The sequence below is a fragment of the Schistocerca nitens genome, chromosome 12 (assembly GCF_023898315.1).
Source record: "Schistocerca nitens isolate TAMUIC-IGC-003100 chromosome 12, iqSchNite1.1, whole genome shotgun sequence".
Classification (NCBI taxonomy): Eukaryota; Metazoa; Arthropoda; class Insecta; order Orthoptera; family Acrididae; genus Schistocerca; species Schistocerca nitens.
Window position 1 is genome coordinate 146985896 of NC_064625.1, and position 25159 is coordinate 147011054.

General features: G+C 47.7%; 1 protein-coding gene across 1 annotated transcript in view; it reads right to left on the reverse strand.

The window, feature by feature from the left end:
- The window catches only part of LOC126214974 (sterile alpha motif domain-containing protein 1-like), a 74579-nt gene extending 67697 nt beyond the window's left edge, over positions 1–6882 (reverse strand). Inside the window, exon 1 of the mRNA XM_049941607.1 lies at positions 6665–6882. Within this exon, the coding sequence (XP_049797564.1) occupies positions 6665–6882 (218 nt within the window). The remainder of the gene's footprint in view (positions 1–6664) is intronic.
- Between the last annotated feature and the right edge of the window lie 18277 nt (positions 6883–25159).

Sequence of the window (25159 nt, forward strand, 5' to 3'; positions counted from 1 at the left end):
CTTGTAAGTAGGCTGTTTAGGTTTTTTTATTGGTAACGCCACGTAGCGCTCTGTATGACAATCACTGGCTGTGCTGTGTGCAGTCTGTGGCTGGTTGGCATTGTTGTTGGCTATTGTAGCGTTGGGCAGTCGGCTGTTAACAGCGCATAGCGTTGCGCAGTTGGAGGTGAGCCGCCAGCAGTGGTGGATGTGGGGAAGTGAGATGGCGGATTTTTGAGAGCGGATGATCTGGACGTGTGTCCATCAGAAACAGTACATTTGTAAGAATGGATGTCATGAACTGCTATATACACTCCTGGAAATGGAAAAAAGAACACATTGACACCGGTGTGTCAGACCCACCATACTTGCTCCGGACACTGCGAGAGGGCTGTACAAGCAATGATCACACGCACGGCACAGCGGACACACCAGGAACCGCGGTGTTGGCCGTCGAATGGCGCTAGCTGCGCAGCATTTGTGCACCGCCGCCGTCAGTGTCAGCCAGTTTGCCGTGGCATACGGAGCTCCATCGCAGTCTTTAACACTGGTAGCACGCCGCGATAGCGTGGACGTGAACCGTATGTGCAGTTGACGGACTTTGAGCGAGGGCGTATAGTGGGCATGCGGGAGGCCGGGTGGACGTACCGCCGAATTGCTCAACACGTGGGGCGTGAGGTCTCCACAGTACATCGATGTTGTCGCCAGTGGTCGGCGGAAGGTGCACGTGCCCTTCGACCTGGGACCGGACCGCAGCGACGCACGGATGCACGCCAAGACCGTAGGATCCTACGCAGTGCCGTAGGGGACCGCACCGCCACTTCCCAGTAAATTAGGGACACTGTTGCTCCTGGGGTATCGGCGAGGACCATTCGCAACCGTCTCCATGAAGCTGGGCTACTGTCCCGCACACCGTTAGGCCGTCTTCCGCTCACGCCCCAACATCGTGCAGCCCGCCTCCAGTGGTGTCGCGACAGGCGTGAATGGAGGGACGAATGGAGACGTGTCGTCTTCAGCGATGAGAGTCGCTTCTGCCTTGGTGCCAATGATGGTCGTATGCGTGTTTGGCGCCGTGCAGGTGAGCGCCACAATCAGGACTGCATACGACCGAGGCACACAGGGCCAACACCCGGCATCATGGTGTGGGGAGCGATCTCCTACACTGGCCGTACACCACTGGTGATCGTCGAGGGGACACTGAATAGTGCACGGTACATCCAAACCGTCATCGAACCCATCGTTCTACCATTCCTAGACCGGCAAGGGAACTTGCTGTTCCAACAGGACAATGCACGTCCGCATGTATCCCGTGCCACCCAACGTGCTCTAGAAGGTGTAAGTCAACTACCCTGGCCAGCAAGATCTCCGGATCTGTCCCCCATTGAGCATGTTTGGGACTGGATGAAGCGTCGTCTCACGCGGTCTGCACGTCCAGCACGAACGCTGGTCCAACTGAGGCGCCAGGTGGAAATGGCATGGCAAGCCGTTCCACAGGACTACATCCAGCATCTCTACGAGCGTCTCCATGGGAGAATAGCAGCCTGCATTGCTGCGAAAGGTGGATATACACTGTACTAGTGCCGACATTGTGCATGCTCTGTTGCCTGTGTCTATGTGCCTGTGGTTCTGTCAGTGTGATCATGTGATGTATCTGACCCCAGGAATGTGTCAATAAAGTTTCCCCTTCTGGGACAATGAATTCACGGTGTTCTTATTTCAATTTCCAGGAGTGTATATTATGACTTTTGAACACTATTAAGGTAAATACATTGTTTGTTCTCTATCAAAATCTTTCATTTGCAAACTATGCCTATCAGTAGTTAGTGCCTTCAGTAGTTTGAATCTTTTATTTAGCTGGCAGTAGTGGCGCTCGCTGTATTGCAGTAGTTCGAGTAACGAAGATTTTTGTGAGGTATGTGATTTGTGAAGGGTAAACGCTATTGTTAGTCAGGGCAATTCTTTTGTAGGGATTATTGAAAGTCAGATTGCGTTGCGCTAAAAATATTGTGTGTCAGTTTAAGCACAGTCATGTATAATTTTTCTAAGGGGACGTTTCACGCTGTACAAGTGGTTCAAATGGCTCTAAGCACTATGGGACTTAACATCTGAGGTCATCAGTCTTACATAACTAACCTAAGGACATCACATACGTCCATGCCCGAGGCAGGATTAAAACCTGCCACCGTAGCGGTCCGGACTGAAGCGCCTAGAACCGCTCGGCCACAGCGGACGGCCAAAACGCTGTACAAATAAAACCACTGGTCAGAATGACGTCAAATTGCAACGGAATATTATCGGAGGAGGAGGAAACCGTATGGCAGAAGAAAAAAGATAGAGTGAAAGTTGATCAATAGATGGCGCTCGCTGTATGAGTCAGAATCCGTAAATGGAAACTTCTCTCATGCGCATGACGCTCTGAAGTTGGTATAAACACGCCGGATACACGGCTTTTCCTTCTTTCGCGTCTGCGACGTTCGCCATGACTGTCTCAATGCAGGATCGCGCTCTGCCTGTAAAGCTGTATTACAAGAATGATGACTGTGCACACGTCGTGCTGCAGAAGTTCCGGTCACAGAAGGGTTTGAAGAAAGGCGTCGGTCCGATGACTGCCGTGATCTGGAGAAAATGATTCGGAAATTCGAGAAGACGGGTTTTCACATAGCATAAAATCCTACGAAACATCCTTCTCGGGTATTCATTCAAAATTACCCAGAAGCTGCTTCCTGTTGACCTGCAAGCGAGGGAGACCTTTGCTTTAGGATTTCTTGCTCGCATGGATGTGACAATGATTGGCCGTCGAAGATTTTTTGCGCAGACGAAGCCCACTTCCATCTGACAGGATATGTCAATACACAGAATTGTTTCATAGGGCCATATTTTTTTCGAAGAGACAGGTGCTTCTGGTCCTGTTACCTGTACCGTCACTGGTAAGCGCTATGAGCGTCATTTGCGCAACCACGTCATTCCACTTCTCCAATAGCGTCCATGTGTGGCTGGGATCATTTTTATGCAAGATGGCGCACCTCCGCACAATCCAAAACCAGTTTAGCAGCTGCTGAAGCTTATTTCGGAAATGCTAGAATTACCAGCCTCCATTTCCCTATAGCCTGGCTCTGGGGCTATCTGAAAGATGTTGTGTTCAGTGTTCCGATTGAAAAGTTAGCTTCATTAAAGGCACGCATTGCGCAACACATTCTGAACGTGACCTCGAAAACAGTTCCATCAGTTGTGGAACATGCTGTTTCTCGATTTCAGCTTGCAGAAAACGGTGGACGGCATATTAAACATGGCCGGCCGTTGTGGCCGAGCGGTTCTAGGCGCTTCAGTCCGGAACCGCGCTGCTGCTATGGTCACAAGTTTGAATCCTCCCTCAGGCATGGGTGTGTGTGATGTCTTTAGGTCAGTTACGTTGAAACGTCCCCTTTAGAAAAATTTATACACGACTGTGCTTTAACTGACACACAATATTTTTTAGCGCAACGCAATCTGACTTTCAAAAAATCCCTACGAAAGAATGGCCCTGACTAACATTAAACTATACCTTTCACAAATCACTAAATCACTTACCTCACAATAATCTTCGTTTCTCCCACTACTGCAATACAGCAAGCGCCACTACTGCCAGCTAAATAAAAGATTCAAACTATGGAAGGCACTAACTACTGATAGGGATAGTTAGCAAATGAAAGATATTAATAGAGAACAAACAATGTATTTACCTTGATATCATCATATATAAATATAGCAGTTCATGACAAATTTCAAAACTCCGCCATCTCTCTCCCCACATCCACCACTGCTGGCGGCTCACCTCCAACTGCGCAACGCTACGCGCTGTTCACAGCCAGCTGCCTAACACTACAATGGCGAGCATTACAACAATGCAAAGCAGCCACAGACTGCACACAGCACAGCCAGTGATTTTCATACAGAGGTGGTGTTACCAATAAAAAAACCTAAACAGCCTACTTACAACGTTTAAGTAGTTTGAAGTCTAGGGGACTGATGACCTCAGATGTTAAGTCCCGTAGTGCTCAGAGCCATGTTTTGTACATGTTTCGCGCCTGTCACAAGGAAATTAATAATCCGATCTGATTTCTATTGATGCTTTTTATGCGGTTGTTGGCCTCAGGACAGTTAAAAACCGATATTACTGATGATTTTACGCGGTTTTTGGCTTCAGGACAATTAAAAACAGATTTTTTCCATCTGATGTGATATCACTTTGCCGTAGTGGTTGGGCTTGCGTAACTAACAGTATCACACCTCCACAGCCATGGAGACTGAGTACTACAGTTTGTTTAACATCAAACGTACACCTTAGGCATTGTATGATTCATTTGTCATTTGTAGTCGACCACTATTAAATTATGATGCTTACAGGCCATCTATTGCTACATTTTGTAACTATTTTTCTTCTACCATGCGGTTTCCCACTTCTCCAAAAATATTCGTTTGCAATTTGACATCATTCTTGCGAACCATGTATGAAGGGTATCAGACGGATGCCATATTCCTTGAGTTCCGGAAAGCGTTTGACTCGGTGCCCAACTGCAGACTCCTAAGTAAGGTATGAGCATATGGGATTGGTTCCCAAATATGTGAGTGGCTAGAAGACTTCTTAAGTAATAGAACCCAGTACGTTCTCCTCGATGGTGAGTGTTCATTGGAGGTGAGGGCATCATCTGGAGTGCCCCAGGGAAGTGTGGTAGGTCCACTGTTGTTTTCTATCTACATAAATGATCTTTTGGATATGGTGGATAGCAGTGTGCGGCTGTTTGCTGATGATGCTGTGGTGTACGGGAAGGTGTCGTCGTTGAGTGACTGTAGGAGGATACAAGATGACTTGGGCAGGATTTGTGATTGGTGTAAAGAACGGCAGCTATCTCTAAATATAGATAAATGTAAATTAATGCAGATGAATAGGAAAAAGAATCCCGTAATGTTTGAATACTCCATTAGTAGTGTAGCGCTTGACACAGCCACGTCGATTAAATATTTGGGCGTAACATTGCAGAACGATATGAGTTGGGACAAGCATGTAATGGCAGTTGTGGGGAAGGCGGAAAGTCGTCTTCGGTTCATTGGTAGAATTTTGGCAAGATGTGGTTCATCTGTAAAGGAGACCGCTTATAAAACACTAATACGACCTATTCTTTAGTACCTCTCTAGCGTTTGGGATCCCTATCAGGTCGGATTGAGGGAGGACATAGACGCAATTCAAAGGCGGGCTGCTAGATTTGTTACTGGTAGGTTTGATCGTCACGCGAGTGTTACGGAAATCCTTTAACAACTCGGGTGGGAGTCTCTGGAGGAAAGGAAGCGTTCTTTTCGTGAGTCGCTACTGAGAAAATTTAGAGAACCAGCATTTGAGGCTGACTGCAGTACAGTTTTACTGCCGCCAACTTACATTTCGCGGAAAGACCACAAAGATAAGATAAGAGAGATTAGGGCTCGTACAGAGGCATATAGGCAGTTTATTTTTCCCTCGTTCTGTTTGGGAGTGGAGCAGGGAGAGAAGATGCTAGTTGTGGTACGAGGTACCCTCCGCCGCGCACCGTATGGTGGATTGCGGAGTATGTATGTAGATGTAGATCTATGGCTACATTTTGTGACTATTTTTCTTCTACCATACGTTTTCGCCCTTCTCCAAAAATATTCGGTTGCAATTTGACATGATTCTGACCAGTGGTGTTATTTCTACAGCGTTTTGAGAATTTAATTATAATCAACCTGTATTTTAACGAAGCAAAAATTATATTGCGCGTCTCGTAAGCTGTTTTCATAGTGTGATAACATTGTACACAGCACGTGCAACTGACTACGACCTGTGCAACTCATCGGAACACCGCTTCTCATCGTAAAAAAGAAGCAGGACTCTTTGAAAGGGGGTACGACATCAAATGGGCCGACTTGGAGCAGGAGGGGCACCACACGACATTTTCATTTCCACTGACTATACTTTTACGAATAAATTCATAAAACTTTGTGAACACGACCAAGAAGAATTCAGGATTCAAACTCATAGCAATGTAAGTTCGAAAGTATAACAAAATAATTTTTTTTACGTGTGAAATTTCATCATTTTTTCACTTACTATTGGCTGCAGTTGTTGCTATAGGTACACTTTTCTTCATAAGTGAGAGAGATTCTTCGATGAATTTTGCACAGCGAACAAAACATACTTGTATCAAACTCTAGAATTTATTTAATTAATGAAAAATGAATGAGCTGTTACATTTTAAACTACATGTTTAGAAAAAACTCAAATTTTATGGTTTATTATCTCAATTTTTAGCACAGTTCTTAATAGATTTGGAAAATTCTAGAGTTTCATATACCTGGAAGTATGGTTTGTATGCTTTGCAAAATTCATCGAAGAATCTTCTTCACTTATGAAGGAAAGTGTAGCTATAGCAACGAATGCAGCCGATAGTAAGTGAAAAAATGATGACATTTCACATGAAAAAAAATATTTTGTTATATTTTTGAACTTCCACTGCTATGAGCGTGAATCCTGAACCCTTCTTGGTCATGTCGACAAAGTTTTATGAATTTATTCGTAAAAGTATAGACAGTGGAAATTAAAATGTCCTGTGGTGCCTCTCCTATCCCCCTTAAATGTAAGAAAACACATTTTCGGAGCCTGTGCACAGTGGCAACCCCTGCACAGTCGGCTACCCGCATTACAGCGGTGCTGCGCGGGCAGGTAGGGCGGCGAGCCGGCAGGCGCTGCTGTCGGGGGCTTTTATTAAGTCTTAGCTGGCTGGCGTGCCGCTCGCTGTTGGCTGCCCCATTAATTGAGAGAAGCCAGCGGAGAGGATTATTCCAATTAGAGCGCCGGATGCCAGGGCTGAGCGCGCCGGAGCCACGGCCCGGCGCGGGAGGAGGAAGCCCGGGCATGTGTGGAGGAGACGAGGGAGACGCAGAGGCGGGAAGGAGAGAGGACCGCGAGGAAACGCACGCTGCGTGTGTGCGCACTGCACGCATTGTCTTCCAGCACGCTCCTCTCTACCTCCGCTCCTTCTCGTCGCCTTCCGCCTTGATTCCCACTTTCGAGTTCAACTGAACGGCGGTCAAGAGGTCATTGAGATGCCAGCCACACTTGTGCGTAACAAGTTTACTGCCGCCCTGGCAGACTCGAAGGAATTAGTTAACGTGCGGCAGTGTCACGTGTATTTCAGTCGCCTGGTGACTTTAGGGCGTACATTCACGTTACCGAATATACCTGAAGCATGTTTCACCCCACTGACTCGTCCTCTTAATCAACATCTACTTCTACATCAGCATCTATGCCACCCCATAGCAATTTCTTAAATTGTCACAGTGTGAATTTCGCCAACAAATCAGCGTATATTTTATGTCTCTGCAAATTTTGGGGCAGGAAATTAAAGCACGGTTTTTATAGCTACATATTGAACCCAGAAGTGCTTCGAATTCCTAGATTTGTATGGGAATGGGATGTACGTCCTAATTTCCTTCAGCCCCTTTTGTGTCCATCTTCTCCTTGCTTCCGTCTATGACCAGTTCCCTCCGCCCCATCCACCCTCTGCCAATCTCCTCTGTTACCCCCTCTCTAACCTTCAGCTTTGTTTTTTGTTATTGAAAAGTTGTAACGTCCCCCTTGAAAAATCATGAATTACTGTGCTGGTAAACTTCTTACGTTATTTGATTTTCAAACAGCTGAGCAAAACTCAACGTACTCAGACATTTCTCTCCTTACTTATTCTGATCAACACTGAACTGACACACAATATTTTTAGCGCAACGCAAGCTGACTTTCAATAATCCCTACAAAAGAATGGCCCTGACTAGCAATAACCTATACCTTTCATGAATCACATACCTCACAAATATCTTCGTTACTCGAACTACTGCAATACAGCGAGCGCCAATACTGCCAGCTAAATAAAAGATTCAAACTACTGAAGGCACTAACTACTGATAGGCATAGTTAGGAAATGAAAGATTTTGATAGAAATATATATATATATATATTCATGACATGAGGTTCACATCGCACTGCAGACTGCTACTCGGAGATGAAACGTCTTGCATAGGATAGTCTAGCGTGTAGAGCTGCATCGATCCAGGCTTAGGACTGAAGACGAGAGAAGACGATTTACGGCACTAATGGTGTTATAGGGAATGAATGATGCACTATAAACAAGGAGTAAGATAAGCATACTGATAATACGCAGATGAGGTTTCTGAGAAATGGAAAGAGGCGTACAAGGAAAGACAGAGTGATAAATACTGATACCAGAAAGTAAACTAAACATACGCAGTGGGAAAAGAAATGTTAGAAGAAAATAGGGTATGTGAGTGGTTCGACGATTCCTAGGTAATAGAACCCAGTACGTCGTATTGGACTGCGAATGTTCATAATAAAAAATGGGTATCATCGGGAGCGCCCCAGGGAAATGAGATACGGCCGTTGTTTTCCTGGATATACATAAATGATATAGCCGATACAGTGAGCAACAGTTGCGCCACTTTGCTGATGGAGCTGTAATGTAGGGGAAAGCATCGAGACTGGGTGACTGTAGGAATATACAAGATGACAGACAGGATTTCCACGCACATAAAAAAAAAAGTTTTGCATCACCCCGGTTCCCAGAACTCGGGAAGATATACGTTGACGGTGGATATTTTATCACAGACACAGTTCTTTTGACAAGAGATGTCACTAAACCCGCCCAAAAATATAACCAACCATGCATGAGCAGGGACTATTAGACGGAGAGGGTCCGACAGCCGATAAGTTCCAGTCATTCCACCAGGAAGGAGGTACACGGCTCGTGTTGTCTGTAGTTCAACCATGCCTAGACGGTCAATACCGCATTTCGATCACGTCCGCATTGTTACTCTCTGCCAGGAAGGGCTCTCAACAAGGGAAGTGTCGAGGCGTCTCGGAGGGAACAAAAGCGATGTTGTTCGGATATAGAGGAGAGACAGTGAGACAAGAACATGCCTCCTTCAGGCCGCCCAAGGGCTACTGTTGCAGTGGATGACCGCTACCCATGCATTACGGCTCGGAGGAACCCTGACATCAACGCCACCATGTTTAGTAATGCTTTTCGTGCAGCCACAGGACGTCGTGTTACGACTCAAACTGTGCGCAACAGGCTGCGTGCTGCGGAACTTCACTCCCGACGTCCACAGCGAGGTCCATCTGTGCAACCACGACACCATGCAGCGGGGTACAGATGGGCGCAACAACATGCCGAATGGATCGCTCAGGATTGCCATCACTTTCTCTTCACCGATGAGTGTCGCATATGCCTTCAACCAGACAATCGTCGGAGACGTGTTTGGAGGCAACCCCGTCAGACTGAACGCCCCACTGTCCAGCGAGTGCAGCAAGGTGGAGGTTCCTTGCTGTTTTGGGGTGACATTATGTGGGGCCGACGTACGCCGCTGGTGGTCATGGAAGGCGCCGTAACGGCTGTACGATACGTGAATGCCATCCTCCGACCGATAGTGCAACCATATCGGCAGCATATTGGCGAGGCATCCGTCTTCATGGACGAAAGTTCGCGCCCCCATCGTGCACATCTTGCGAATGACTTCCTCCAGGATAACGACATCACTCGACTAGAGTAGCCAGCATGTTCTTCAGACATGAATCCTATCGAACATGCCTGGGATAGACTGAAAAGGGCTGTTTATGGACGACGTGACCCACCAACCACTCTGAGGGATCTACGTCGAATCGCTATTGAGGAGTGGGAAAATCTGAACCAATAGAGCCTTGATGAACTTGTGGACAGTATGCCACGTCGAATACAAGCACGCATTAATGCAGGACGACGTGCTACTGGGTATTAGAGGTACCCGTGTACAGCAGTCTGGACCACCACCTCTGAAGGTATCGCTGTATGGTGGTACAACATGCAGTGTATGGTTTTCATGCGTAATAAAAAGGCCAAAAATGATGTTTGTGTTGATCTCTATTCCAATTTTCTGTACAGGTTCCGGAACTCTCGGATCCGAGGTGATGCAAAACTTTTTTTGATGTGTATGTACACTCCTGGAAATTGAAATAAGAACACCGTGAATTCATTGTCCCAGGAAGGGGAAACTTTATTGACACATTCCTGGGGTCAGATACATCACATGATCACACTGACTGAACCACAGGCACATAGACACAGGCAACAGAGCATGCACAATGTCGGCACTAGTACAGTGTATATCCACCTTTCGCAGCAATGCAGGCTGCTATTCTCCCATGGAGACGATCGTAGAGATGCTGGATGTAGTCCTGTGGAACGGCTTGCCATGCCATTTCCACCTGGCGCTTCAGTTGGACCAGCGTTGGTGCCGGACGTGCAGACCGCGTGAGACGACACTTCATCCAGTCCCAAACATGCTCAATGGGGGACAGATCCGGAGATCTTGCTGGCCAGGGTAGTTGACTTACACCTTCTAGAGCACGTTGGGTGGCACGGGATACATGCGGACGTGCATTGTCCTGTTGGAACAGCAAGTTCCCTTGCCGGTCTAGGAATGGTAGAACGATGGGTTCGATGACGGTTTGGATGTACCGTGCACTATTCAGTGTCCCCTCGACGATCACCAGTGGTGTACGGCCAGTGTAGGAGATCGCTCCCCACACCATGATGCCGGGTGTTGGCCCTGTGTGCCTCGGTCGTATGCAGTCCTGATTGTGGCGCTCACCTGCACGGCGCCAAACACGCATACGACCATCATTGGCACCAAGGCAGAAGCGACTCTCATCGCTGAAGACGACACGTCTCCATTCGTCCCTCCATTCACGCCTGTCGCGACACCACTGGAGGCGGGCTGCACGATGTTGGGGCGTGAGCGGAAGACGGCCTAACGGTGTGCGGGACCGTAGCCCAGCTTCATGGAGACGGTTGCGAATGGTCCTCGCCGATACCCCAGGAGCAACAGTGTCCCTAATTTGCTGGGATGTGGCGGTGCGGTCCCCTACGGCACTGCGTAGGATCCTACGGTCTTGGCGTGCATCCGTGCGTCGCTGCGGTCCGGTCCCAGGTCGACGGGCACGTGCACCTTCCGCCGACCACTGGCGACAACATCGATGTACTGTGGAGACCTCACGCCCCACGTGTTGAGCAATTCGGCGGTACGTCCACCCGGCCTCCCGCATGCCCACTATACGCCCTCGCTCAAAGTCCGTCAACTGCACATACGGTTCACGTCCACGCTGTCGCGGCATGCTACCAGTGTTAAAGACTGCGATGGAGCTCCGTATGCCACGGCAAACTGGCTGACACTGACGGCGGCGGTGCACAAATGCTGCGCAGCTAGCGCCATTCGACGGCCAACACCGCGGTTCCTGGTGTGTCCGCTGTGCCGTGCGTGTGATCATTGCTTGTACAGCCCTCTCGCAGGATCTGGAGCAAGTATGGTGGGTCTGACACACCGGTGTCAATGTGTTCTTTTTTCCATTTCCAGGAGTGTATGTAGATGTATATGACGCAGGTGATAGTTTTTTCAGTAATATCAGCTCGTGTCTTTCGGGGAACACATTAATCCTTAAATGCAGCAAAATGCAACACATAAAATTACTGACACTGAGCTCTCGTAAATGCGAAAGTTTTATTTCCTAAGATTGTCAAACATTCAGTTATAATATGTAAGAAATGTACTAAAAAGACTGCCCACGCAACACTTGTCCGTCCTCTGGTAGAGCGGTGCAGCGCTTTAGAAGAGCAGTACCAAGTAGAATTGTCGGTGAACTTCCAAAATATTCAGAGAAAGGCACATCGTTTTGAATTATTGCGGAATTGGGGAGAGGGTGCCATGGATATAATATGCCAGTTGGTATGGCGATTACTGAAAGAAAGACGTTTTTCGTTGCGCCGGGGTATTTTCAAAAAGTTTCAGTCACCAACTTTTCCTCCAAATGCGAAAATATTTTGTTGACTCCCACGTACATAAGGAGAAATTACCACTAAATAAAATAAGAGTAATCGGAGATAGCACGGAAAGATTTAGGTAATCGTTTTTTCCCGCGTTTTTCTCAAGAGTCGAACGGTAGAGAAATAAAAGTAGGAGACGAGGTACTGGCTGAAGTAAAGCTTTGAGAGTGGCGTGAGTCGCGCTTGGGTAGCTCAGATGGTAGAGCCATTGCCCGCGAAAGGCAAAGGTCCCGAGTTCGAGTTTCGGTCTGGCACACAGTTTTAATCTGCGAGGAAGTTTCATATCAGCGCACACTCCGCTGCAGAGTGAAAATCTCATTCTGGTAGAGAAATAATGTGAAAGCACTGGTGTGATTTCTCTGCCAAGGACTTGAGCGTGAGCAGGCCCGGGATGGCCGAGCGGTTCTAGGCGCTACAGTCTGGAACCGTGCGACCACTGCGGTCGCAGGTTCGAATCCTGCCTCGCGCATGGATGTGTGTGATGTCCTTAGGTTGGTTAGGTTTAAGTAGTTCTATGTTCTAGGGGACTGATGACCTTGGAAGCGGTCTCGCGGTTTCAAACTGAAGCCCCTAGAACCGCTCGGCCACCCCGGCCGGCGCGTACCAAGTGTTTATTCGTCCTGGAACAGGCAGTTTAACATTTTACTTCGGTCGTAACGGCAATGAAAAGAACAAAATCACGATTGAGTAGAATAACGTGGAGCACACTGCAGCTGTGTGATGTATTTTCTGTCAGGTGCTGTTGTGTACCAGACACATTCCCTGTAGCAAGCTGCCGGGGAAACACACACACACACACACACACACACACACACACACACACACACACACACACACACATTTTCCGCTCCCTCCCTACGCCAAACGAGAGTCTAATAGTATTCTGAGTGGGCAGCGGCGATATTACAGGAGAACGAGGCGTTCCCGTGTGTGTGTGTGTGTGTGTGTGTGTGTGTGTGTGTGTGTGTGTGTGTGTGTGTGTCAGTGGATGGCTGGAGTGAGGGGTCCGACTCGTGTAGCTACGAGAAACTGATGGGCAAACAGGAATTTTTCACTGCCCTCGTTCCGGGCCCGGAGTACCAACAAAATATTAATCAACGTTTCCCGGCGCGGCTGGAAACACTTGGCGATGCGGCATTACGCCCCGGCCGAGGAACACCAATTAGAATTGCCGATTGCTCGACGCCGGCGCTGCCTACTCCGGTATAACGGCAATCTGCGGTCCGTTGCATGCATATGCATTCGCTGCGAGTCCGGGCGGGCTTCACGGGGGCTCTCTCTCAAACAAACAGAGGGGGGGGGGGAGGGGAAGGGAGGGAAAAGAGAGCGAGAGAGTAAGAGAGTGGTGGAGAGAGAGCGAGGTGGAAGAGGGGAGGAAAGGAAAGGTAGCGGCCGGGACATTTGTGTTACACTTGCGGGCCGCAGGCGCACAGCGGCGATGACGTCACGGCGGCTGCCGACAGCCGAGCTAACGCGCAGCCGGCGGCCCTAATTCACTTAGCGGTGTGTGGCGGAGGGTGGGGGCGGACAGACGCCGGCGAGTGATTATTTGGAGCAAGTACACGGGCCAGTGTGTTTGCCAGCCCCCTGTCTGTGGGTATGTGTGCCGTACGTTTAATTCGCGCAGACTTAGCTGTCGAAGCGAGACGCCTTTTATACACAATGAGTGTGTTATGCGACGTCTCCAATAGTGCCGTCTTTTTGCTGGTTCAGTCACGGTCGGCAAACCTTCAGGGAAAGTTGCAGTCGGACGAATGAATTGTGGAACGGTGAGAGTAGCACGCAGGAGCAGCAGAAGACCTGACTCTTCCAATACGCATAAGCTCTAAAGTTAATCTATGGAGATTCGGTAAAAAGAGTAGGTAAAGCCGTATTTCTAGTACAATTGAAATCTTCAGATTTCCTCCGCCGTAAAGTTTTGTTGTGGTAAGTTCCTATGGGACCAAACTGCTGAGGTCATCGGTTCCTAGGCATACAAACTACTTAAACTAACTTATGCTAAGGACAATACCCACACCCATACTCGAGGGAGGACACGAACCTCCGACGGGGGTAGCCGCGCGAACCGTGGCAAGAAAAGTAGTGATAGTTTCACAAATTTTGATTTTTCAACTCCACCTCCAGCGAAAGACAAAGTACATGGGATGGACAAATACACAGAAACAACAAATACACGCCGACCGGAGTGGTCGAGCGGTTCTAGGCGCTACAGTCTGGAACCACGCGACCGCTACGGTCGCAGGTTCGAATCCTGCCTTGGGCATGGATGTGTGTGATGTCCTTAGGTTAGTTAGGTTTAAGTAGTTCTAAGTTCTACGGCACTGATGACCTCAAGTGTAAGTCCCATAGAGCTCAGAGCCATTTGAACCATTTGAACAAAAACACATCACATTAAATGTTCAGATGTGTGTGAATTCCTAATGGACCAAATTGCTTAAATCATCGGTCCCTAGACGTACACACTCCTTAAACTAACTTATGCTAACAGCAACACACCCCTTCATGTATTATTAATTTTTCAATATTATATAGATAAAAAAATATAAAGTCTGTGTCCGTCCGAATGTTCTTTGGAGTATCGGGTAAAAATCTTAAGTAAAGCGCTCAAGTACTTTTCAAGAATTTTGGTAACAACCTTGAACAACAACTTGTCTTCATTTAATGCTGTAGATATACTTCATCACTGGCCGGTCACTACGGTCAATGACCTTTGCCATAGATCTGAAGCAGCTTGGAATGACGTAGCAGTATCTGTCTCACGAGCTAGATTCGGCTCGGTGTCCGCCCGTGTGACGCTGCCGAACTTGATCGCATCTGAGAAATAAATTTCGAAATTTCGCCCTATTTATATCACCTTCATATGACCTACAAAACTAACCCTGCCTTTCTCTAACTGCACTATAAATGAAATACATACTGGCGCTGCAGTTTTAGTGACCGGCAGTGCATGCAGATGCGGCGAGGGAGGGAGAGAGACATATAGGAGGGGGTGGCAGGGAGGGAGGTAGGAAATCTGGGAGAGGGTGCGGGACGTTTCCACTAATCGACACGGTCTGTAGCCGCGCCGTAGGTGTCGGCGCCAGTGGAGGGTCGCGTTTAACGACGGGCAAAGCGCCGATCCCCGTGCGCGCCGTCGTAAAACGCGGACGCCGAATGCGGCGCGCGCACCGACACGCACCTAGCCGGGGATTCCCCCGACTGCCCGCCTAATGCCGCCATTGTGTCCGCCGGCCGCGCGGCAGGTTTCGATTGTGCCGCGGGCGGGGCAGTCGTCCAGAAACAATGGCCGCATTGTTCCGCGTCAAACGGGCCGACACCCACCCTCGCAGTTAGACAGACAGACAGACAGGCAACCGGCCGCCGGCACCTCCGCCCCCGACAATCCCACCGTGCTCTCTCTCTCCCCCCCTCCCCCCCCATCCCATCAAAATACCACATATTAGCACCCAGGTTCGTACGTCCACACCATATTACACCTACACCTGAAAACTACCTGCTGATCCCCAAGATGACGAAAACAGTAGCATTAAACATTTAAAAAAAATTGTTTACGGAGTAGCTGAAACAGTACGGTGTTACGATAGTACAAGCCTCTCGTGCAACTCTGAAATACAATGTCCGAGAAAATAGTGAAGTACCCAGAGGAGGGAGGAAGAAACTAAATTAAACACCACGTGTCGTCTGTGTTCGTCCCCATTCTGGACTGGATGACTGCAGTGTTTCGGGTGGGAAAGGTGTCACAAAGCAGCTATATCCTCTCCTGACTATAAAGCTGGTCCACTGTTGTAACCTGTCATTGGTAGCGTGGCTACTGCGCACAACACATTCACACGTGATGCTGCTTTTGACTATCGCAGCTTTCTGAGTGAAGCCACTGTCTTGTGTAGTCAATTTTTATGTCTGAAGAAAACAGTTTGTTTCATGCTATTGCACTATTAGGTGATCTTGTAGCACTCCGTCTTCAGGCCACAAGTGGCCCATCGGGACCATCCGACCGCCGTGTCATCCTCAGAGGAGGATGCGGATAGGAGGATCGTGTGGTCAGCACACCGCTCTCCCGGTCGTTACGATGCTTTTCTTTGGCCGGAGCCGCTACCATTCGGTCGAGTAGCTCCTCAATTGGCATCACGAGGCTGAGTACACCCTGAAAAATGGCAACAGCGCATGGCGGCCTGGATGGTCACCCATCCAAGTGCCGGCCACGCCCAACAGCGCTTAACTTCGGTGAGCTCATCTCGTACCCCTGTCCATTTTCAAACTACCTGGTAGGGAATCCAATGAAAAAAGTCACAGCTGCTACAAAAATAGAAGAATAACGTCAGAAATACAAAAACTTTTAACTTACCTCTGCCACAGTGGAAAACAGTAGTCACATTGGTGTGGAGCCAGTTCCATCTAATGGTATCCCCAATAAAGGTCTGTTTTGAAAGTTGTGGTTACGGGCACAGCTTGCATGTACATCACCAGTTAGCACCATTAACACAAAAACTCGGCCAAGTGACAGTAGCACTCGCGTTCTGAGGGTACCGTAAAATCTTAATTGTGCATATACTGGATAAAAAGTAGTGGCAACACAGTTATAGTTCATACCACAAGTTACTGACCGGAGTTCACACAATTACGTGCTCTTAATATGATCGCCCCACATTTCGATCACCCTCTACACAGACGGAAGGCGCCGTACACATTTCGCGTGTCCACCTGTGTAGATGTCTCGTCAACGGCCGCCCTGTGCCACGGATGTCGTCTTCTCAATTGTGTTGCAGCGCGTGTCAGGAGGTGGTTCCTTCATTTTGGAGAGCAGGTCCTAACCGCACGGACTCATATCGGGTGAATACGGCCGATCTTCCAGTGTGTCTTACCCCAACGTACGCAGTAACTTCCTGCACAGAGCGCCACAGTATGATATGGTAATTCTGCGTCACCAACGCCTCGTGTCGTCCTCGAGACTGTTGTGCGCTCCCGGGGCTGTTGTTCGTGTTCCCTGATCATACTGCCAGGGCTCTTAAACTTGTCTCGCGCGCTTTCAGACAGTACACACTTCAACTGACTCAAACGCGGCCGCCCCCAATCAGTGCCATACTTCAACTGACCTTTTGCAATCAACTACAGGCAGCGCGGCCGCCATTTGATGCGCATCCTTCATGTTATGCTAGTGTTGCCGTTACTTTATATTCAACTCTCCTAGGGCCGGCCAGAGTGGCCGAGCGGTTCTAGGCGCTACAGTCTGGAACTGCGAGACCGCTACGGCCGCAGGTTCGAATCCTGCCTCGGGCATGGATGTGTGTGATGTCCTTAGGTTAGTTAGGCGTAAGTAGTTCTAAGTTCTAGGGGACTGATGAGCTCAGATGTTAAGTCCCATAGTGCTCAGAGCCATGTGAACCATTTTCAACCCTCCTAGGTACCTCATCCGGTCTCGTACCCTGACATACAGCCGGTAGAGCGTTTTCCTGATCACATGCTCCTCCATATGTTCATCCACTGACACCTGTGTACTGAGGGTGACACGGCGGCCGGTCGGTGCCGTTGGGCCTTCATGGCCTGTTCGGGTGGAGTTTAGAGCTTTAGATACGTCATCTGTCTCGGGAATATCGACGGTTTGTTATCTATATCGATACAGGCAAGATACCGGTCTCGTTAATTTCTAGATTTTCGAAAACGTTTTAATTTCTTGTGTGAAGTTTTATTTTTTTATATAATTTCGTGTTTCCTATTGTAATTAGATGAATTTGAAAGTATCAAAATAAGTGACATAAATGTCTGATTGCACTGACGGGCAAGCTTAAATTCTGTACACCGCCAACGGACCATAGACCTTAAATGTGACAAATTTCAACTTGATGCGTCTACTGATTCCTGAGAAAAAGCGTTCTGAACACTACGTAAAGACAGAGAGATGGACAACGAAGTGATCCTATAACGCTTCCGTTTCTACCGACTGAGGTTCATAACGGTAAAAACGCAATGATTAGCACACTGGACTTGCATTCGTGTGGACAACGGTTCAAACCCGCGTCCGGCCATCCTGATTTAGGTTTTCCGTGATTTCCCGAAATCGTTTCAGGCAAATCCCGGTATGGTTCCTGTGAAATGGCACGGCCGATTTCCTTCCCCTTTCTTTCCTAATCCGATGGGACCAATATCTCGCTGTTCGGTCTCCTCCCACATATCAATCAAACAACCAGTATGAATGTCATTTGGTATTACAATCAAATGACGTTACGATTTACTTTGACAGATAAAAATTCCGTAGGTAAAATGATGAAATACAAACCTTGTGCGAGTCTTTGTTGCTGTGCCAGCGTCAACCGCATTAAAACCTACTACTCCACATTTCGTCTAAAACCCAACATCCCAACGTCAACGTCTAAAAAGCAAATGGCATAAACTAAAGCGAATTTAAGTACACCATTGCGCCGTCACACATATTAAACATAGGTGAAAGAAAATAGGAAACACTCACCCTAAGGCATTAATATAAAATTTATACAGAAAATACAGAAAATCGCGTAAGTGAAATGTACAAGCCCCTCCCCCCTCTCTCTCCCCCCCCCCTCCCAATTAAAGATGTGAAGGAGCAAAGAGCCGTGTTAAACATAACAAACCAGTCGCAAAATTGCTGTAACACAGGTAAGGAATGATATACTGTGTCCTCTGCCGGCTCGATGAGTGACTGCTTGTGATACTCCCAAGGCCATAGTGACCACACAGCCGCTGCATTTTGCCGTGCAAAATGGGATGTCTTAAAACAATACTAAACTACTAGTAGCAAACTAAATAGTGTGGTGTCACCGCCAGACACCACACTTGCTAGGTGGTAGCCTTTAAATCGGCCGCGGTCCGTTAGTATACGTCGGACCCGCGTGTCGCCACTGTCAGTGATTGCAAAAAATGGCTCTGAGCACTATGGGACTCAACTGCTGAGGTCATTAGTCCCCTAGAACTTAGAACTAGTTAAACCTAACTAACCTAAGGACATCACAAACATCCATGCCCTAGGCAGGATTCGAACCTGCGACCGTAGCGGTCTTGCGGTTCCAGACTGCAGCGCCTTTAACCGCACGGCCACTTCGGCCGGCTCAGTGATTGCAGACCGAGCGCCACCACACGGCAGGTCTAGAGAGACGTCCTGGCACTCGCCCCAGTTGTACAGCCGACTTTGCCAGAGATGGATGACTGACAAATACGCTCTCATTTGCCGAGACGATAGTTAGCATAGCCTTCAGCTACGTCATTTGCTACGACCTAGTAAGGCGCCATTACCAGTTATATTGAGTTTATTATAAAACCTGTACCGTCAAGAGCGATGTACACCAATTATGGATTAAAGTTAAGTATTACATCATCTTCGTATTTTATTTGCAATTCTCAAGACATTGTCTTGTTCCAGACCTCACGCCAGTCTGCGTGTAATTAAACGCGTGCATTTCGGCCTCCTCTAGCAACACGGTGTTGGCTCTTCTGCCAACACTTCAAATAGGATACCATGAATACAGGTCAGAACACTGTCGAATGGAATAATATTTTTCAGATATCTAGGAATCTTAATTAAGGGACAAAGGTTCATTATAAATATTAATAATTACATTTTACGTTACTTGTGACAGTAGTGCCCATTATCAAAAAAAAGTTACATCGTATACACTTTTGTTGGTTGGAAGGTCCACTCCGAGCATAACGGAAAAACATCATAAAATCATATCTATCTCAAAGTGTACCACAGTTTTTCTGATCAGCTACCTTCTCCAACAGCCGGCCGAAGTGGCCGTGCGGTTAAAGGCGCTGCAGTCTGGAACCGCATGACCGCTACGGTCGCAGGTTCGAATCCTGCCTCGGGCATGGATGTTTGTGATGTCCTTAGGTTAGTTCGGTTTAATTAGTTCTAAGTTCTAGGGGACTAATGACCTCAGCAGTTGAGTCCCATAGTGCTCAGAGCCATTTGAACCATTTGAACCTTCTCCAACAGGGCACCCAGTGACTTCTCCATTTTTCCTCAGATGATGATACCATCGCGTGACAGCATTTCCGGAACGACTTCTATCTTTTTTTTTTTTTTTTCATGTAGAACGTTAGCTCAACAACCGAACTGGAGACTTCTGTAAGCAAGCTCCCCACCAAGTCATCCATTGTTGCGAACAAGGCGGCGCATTCGAGAGTGAATAGGTAGAGATCAGTTTAATATATCATTGATGCAAAATACTAACACGAATTATTTACAGAAGAATGGAAAATGTGGTAGAAACTGACCTCGTAGAAGATCAGTTGGGATTCGGGAGAAATATAGGAAAATGTGAGGCAATACCGACCCTACCAAATCTCTTCCAGCATAGATAAAGGAAAGGTACACTCACGTTAATAGTAATTGTAGACTTAAAGACTACTTTTGACAACGTTCCTTGGAGTACAGTCTTTGAAATTTTGAAGGTAGCAGTGATAAAATACAAAGAGCGGAAGGCTATTTACGGATTGTACACAAACGAGATGACACTTGTAAGGGACGAAAGGGAAGAAATGGTTGAGAAGGGAGTGAGACAAGGTTATATCCTATACCCGATGTTATTCAATCTGTACACTGAGCAAGAGATAACGTAAATAAAAAAAAAATTATGAAATGGAATTGAAGTTCAGGTAGAGGAAAAAGGATCTTCCAGATTTGCCGACGACGCTGTAATTCTCTCAAAGACAGCAAAAGACTTAGACAAGAGTTGAGCTGAATGTTCTGTGTGTTGAAAGGAGGATATAAGACGAACACCAACAAAGAAAACAAGGGAAATGGTATGTAGTCGCATTAAATCTGTTTTTGCCGAGGAAATTAGATTCCGAAACAAGACACTAGAAGTAGGAGATGAGTTTTACTATTTGGTCAGTCAAATAACTGATGATGGTCGAAGTAGAGAGGATATAAAATGTAGACTGGGATTGTCAAGAACACCGTTTCTAAGGAAGAGAAATTTGTAAACATCGAATACATACTGAAGCGTTACAAGGTCTTTCATGGACGTCTTTATCTGGTGGTGTAGCCTTGTGTGGGAATGAAACGTGGATAATAAACAGTTCGGACAAGAAGAGAATAGAAGGTTGAGAAATACGATGCTACAGAAGAATGCTGAAGATCAGATGAGTAAATCACGAAACTAATGAGGAGGTACAGAATAGAATTGGGGAGAATGGAAATTTATGGCACAACTTGACCAAAGGAGGTGACTGGATGGTAGAACACATTCTGAGACTTCAAGGAATCACCAATTTAGTATTGGAGAGGCCTGTGGGGATAAAAGCCGTAGAGGGAGACCAAGAGATGAATACAATAAGCAGATTCAGAAGGATGTAGGTTGCAATATTTACTAGGACGTGAAGAGGAGGAGAGGAGATTAGTGTTTAACGTCCCGTCGACAACGAGGTCATTAGAGACGGAGCGCAAGCTCGGGTGAGGGAAGGATGGGGAAGGAAATCGGCCGTGCCCTTTCAAAGGAACCATCCCGGTATTTGCCTGAAGCGATTTAGGGAAATCACGGAAAACCTAAATCAGGATGGCCGTAGACGGGATTGAACCGTCGTCCTCCCGAATGCGAGTCCAGTGTGCTAACCACTGCACCAACTCGCTCGGTCGGACGTGAAGAGGCTTGCACAGGATGGGTTACCATGGAAACCTGCATCAAACCAGTCTTCGGAATGAAGAAGAAAACAACAACAACAACAACGACAAAGTGTAAATTTGCATGTTAAGTTTTCGAACTTACTGAATGTGCACACAATCGACACGTGAATGCAATCTTTCTGTCAGTAATTTCCGCTCCTGTACAAACCAGTATATTTCCAGAATGAGATTTTCACTCTGCAGCGGAGTTTGCGCTGATATCAAATTTTCCTGGCAGATTAAAACTGTGTGCCGGACCGAGACTCGAACTCGGGACCTTTTCCTTTCGCGAGCATACAGCTTTACTTCTGCCAGTACCTCGTCTCCTACCTTGCAAACTTTACAGAAGCTCTCCTGCGAACCTTGCAGAACTAGCACTCCTTAAAAAAAGGATATTTCGGTGACATGGCTTAGCCACAGCCTGGGCGATGTTTCCAGAATGAGACTTTCACTCTGCAGCGGAGTGTGCGCTGATATGAAACTGGCAAAGGTCCCGAGTTCGAGTCTCGATCCAGCACACAACTTTAATCTGCCAGGAAAGTTTCAAACCAGTATATTGTTTGAGGAAAGTGTTGGGGAGTGGGGGGGGGAATCGTAGATGAGCATCAGGAGATAAATACAGTAAGCAGGTTCAAAATTATGTAGGTTGCAGTACTTATTCGGAGATGAACAGGCTTGCACAGGCGGGCTGCTAGATTTGTTACTGGTAGGTTTGATCATCACGCGAGTGTTACGGAAATGCTTCAGGAACTCGGGTGGGAGTCTTGGGAGGAAAGGAGGCGTTCTTTTCGTGAATCGCTACTGAGGAAATTTAGAGAACCAGCATTTGAGGCTGACTGCAGTACAATTTTACTGCTGCTAACTTACATTTCGCGGAAAGACCACAAAGATAAGAGAGACTAGGGCTCGTACAGAGGCATACAGGGTGTTACAAAAAGGTACGGCCAAACTTTCAGGAAACATTCCTCACGCACAAAGAAAGAAAATATGTTATGTGGACATGTGTCCGGAAACGCTTACTTTCCATGTTAGAGCTCATTTTATTACTTCTCTTCAAATCACATTAATCACGGAATGGAAACACACAGCAACAGACCGTACCAGAGTGACTTCAAACACTTTGTTACAGGAAATGTTCAAAATGTCCTCCGTTGGCGAGGATACATGCATCCACCCTCCGTCGCATGGAATCCCTGATGCGCTGATGCAGCCCTCCAGAATGGCGTATTGTATCACAGCCGTCCACAATACGAGCACGAAGAGTCTCTACATTTGGTACCGGGGTTACGTAGACAAGAGCCCTCAAATGCCCCCATAAATGAAAGTCAAGAGGGTTGAGGTCAGGAGAGCGTGGAGGCCACGGAATTGGTCCGCCTCTACCAATACAACGGTCACCGAATCTGTTCTTGAGAAGCGTACGAACACTTCGACTGAAATGTGCAGGAGCTCCATCGTGCATGAACCACATGTTGAGTCATACTTGTAAAGGCACATGTTCTAGCAGCACAGGTAGATTATCCCGTATGAAATCATGATAACGTGCTCCATTGAGCGTAGGTGGACGAAACTAAAATGAGCTGTAACATGGAAATTAAGCGTTTACGGACACATGTCCACATAACATATTTTCTTTATTTGTGTGTGAGGAATGTTTCCAGAAAGTTTGGCCGTACCTTTTTGTAACACCCTGTATAGGCAGTCATTTTTCCCTCGTTCTGTTTGGGAGTGGAGCAGGGAGAGAAGATGCTAGTTATGGTACGAGATACCCTCCGCCACGCACCGTATGGTGGATTGCGGAGTATGTATGTAGATGTAGGATAGAGTAGCATGGAGAGCTGCATTAAAACTGTCTTCGGACTGAAGACCACAACGGCACTTTAACAGGTAGCAGCCTGATTAATGCGAGATGATAATGAAATCTTCATGACTTGGGAATCGTAACACAGGGAGAAGTGTTCGCACGACACGTGAGTCGGTGTGTGGCTTCGCCGGCACGGTTCCGCAGCCCTTCATTCGAGCCTGACTGTCTCACGCATGCGCGCACCTAATGCGTACACGCATGCGTGTCGCTCCCCTCACGCGGACAGCGCCGTTTATTTTGAAATCACCTCTAGCGCGGTCCGACGCGACGCACCGAGAACGCAAAACTGAATATGCATCGCGATTAATTTATGGCGCTCGGAGCCAGAAGAGAACGCGTCCGCGGCACGGTGCGGGCGGAGGCATTTCGGCAGCCGGGCTCACGCACCACTACGCACTCACGCACTTGCGTGCGCGTGTGGACGCGTGTGCGTCGGCTGCCGGTGAAGCGCCGTGTGACCGGCGCGACAATAGGATGTCGGCAGCACACGGGACGGCCGCGTGTTATTGCCATACCTGGAAGGCCAGCGCGGTAGATCCGCTTTTGTCTGCGTAACTGCGTATGCGCACTGCGTATGCGAAAGTTCCAAAACGCCGCCTTCTCCATCTCTCTTGTCACACCTCTCCCCCCATATCGCTTGTTGACGTGTATACGTATATATGCGCGCGCGCGTGTGTATTTGCGACCGCACGTCGCGCCGCCATTGTACACCGGCCTAATATCATCGTTCTGTGCCGCGACGAGTTATGTGGCGGGCACCACTTGTCGTACGGCGCATGCGCGCGCATTGCTCCGACACCCCCGCCTCAAAACTGCGCCGCTCTGTTAATGCAGTGGTCCCCCGTATAACCTCTTTGTACTCACAGCCATTACATTCACGACCGCCGCTTTGTTGGATATAACGTCTATGAGACTCGGAATTACGCAGTAGTGCCGTCGTACGAAGCCATTACTTCTCTGGGTATCAGTGTGCTAGTAGACTGGTGTCCAGGATTAAAGCAATGAGACGCCCTGCTAAACCCGCAGGACAAGACAAGTAGTTGAAGTTGTTGAAAGGGGCCAAAATAAGCGGCTGTCAGATACACTTGAACATACATCCTTTTCAGAATGAGATTTTCACTCTGCAGCGGAGTGTGCGCTGATATGAAACTTCCTGGCAGATTAACACTGTGTGCCCGACCGAGACTCGAACTCGGGACCTTTACCTTTCGCGGGCAAGTGCTCTACCAACTGAGCTACCGAAGTCAAGCCATGTCTCCGCAGTATCCTTTCTTTCAGGAGTGCTAGTTCTGCAAGGTTCGTAGGCGAGCTTCTGTAAAGTTTGGAAGGTAGGAGACGAGGTACTGGCAGAAGTAAAGCTGTGAGGACGGGGTGTGAGTCGTGCTTAGGTAGTAGCTCAGTTGGTAAGCCGGCACGGTAGCTCAGCGTGTTCGGTCAGAGGGTTAGCTGCCCTCTGTAATAAAAAAACTGAGTTAATCGATCAACAACGGAAGTCTTACGACGTCCGCCCCGAGCAGATTCAACAACAACAGCGAACAAAATGAGGTTAAAAAAAAAGTTGGTAGAGCACTTCCCGCGAAAGGCAAAGCTCCCGAGTTCGAGTCTCGGTCGGGCACATAGTTTTAATTTGCCAAGAAGTTTCATACATCCTTTTATTTGATCAAACATTACAAGAGCCAATAAATACTTTAAAAAAAAAACACAGCTTCAGTTTTGGACCTTAATGCGCCGTAGAATCTCATGCCTTAAGGGCAAGACCACTTTAATTTA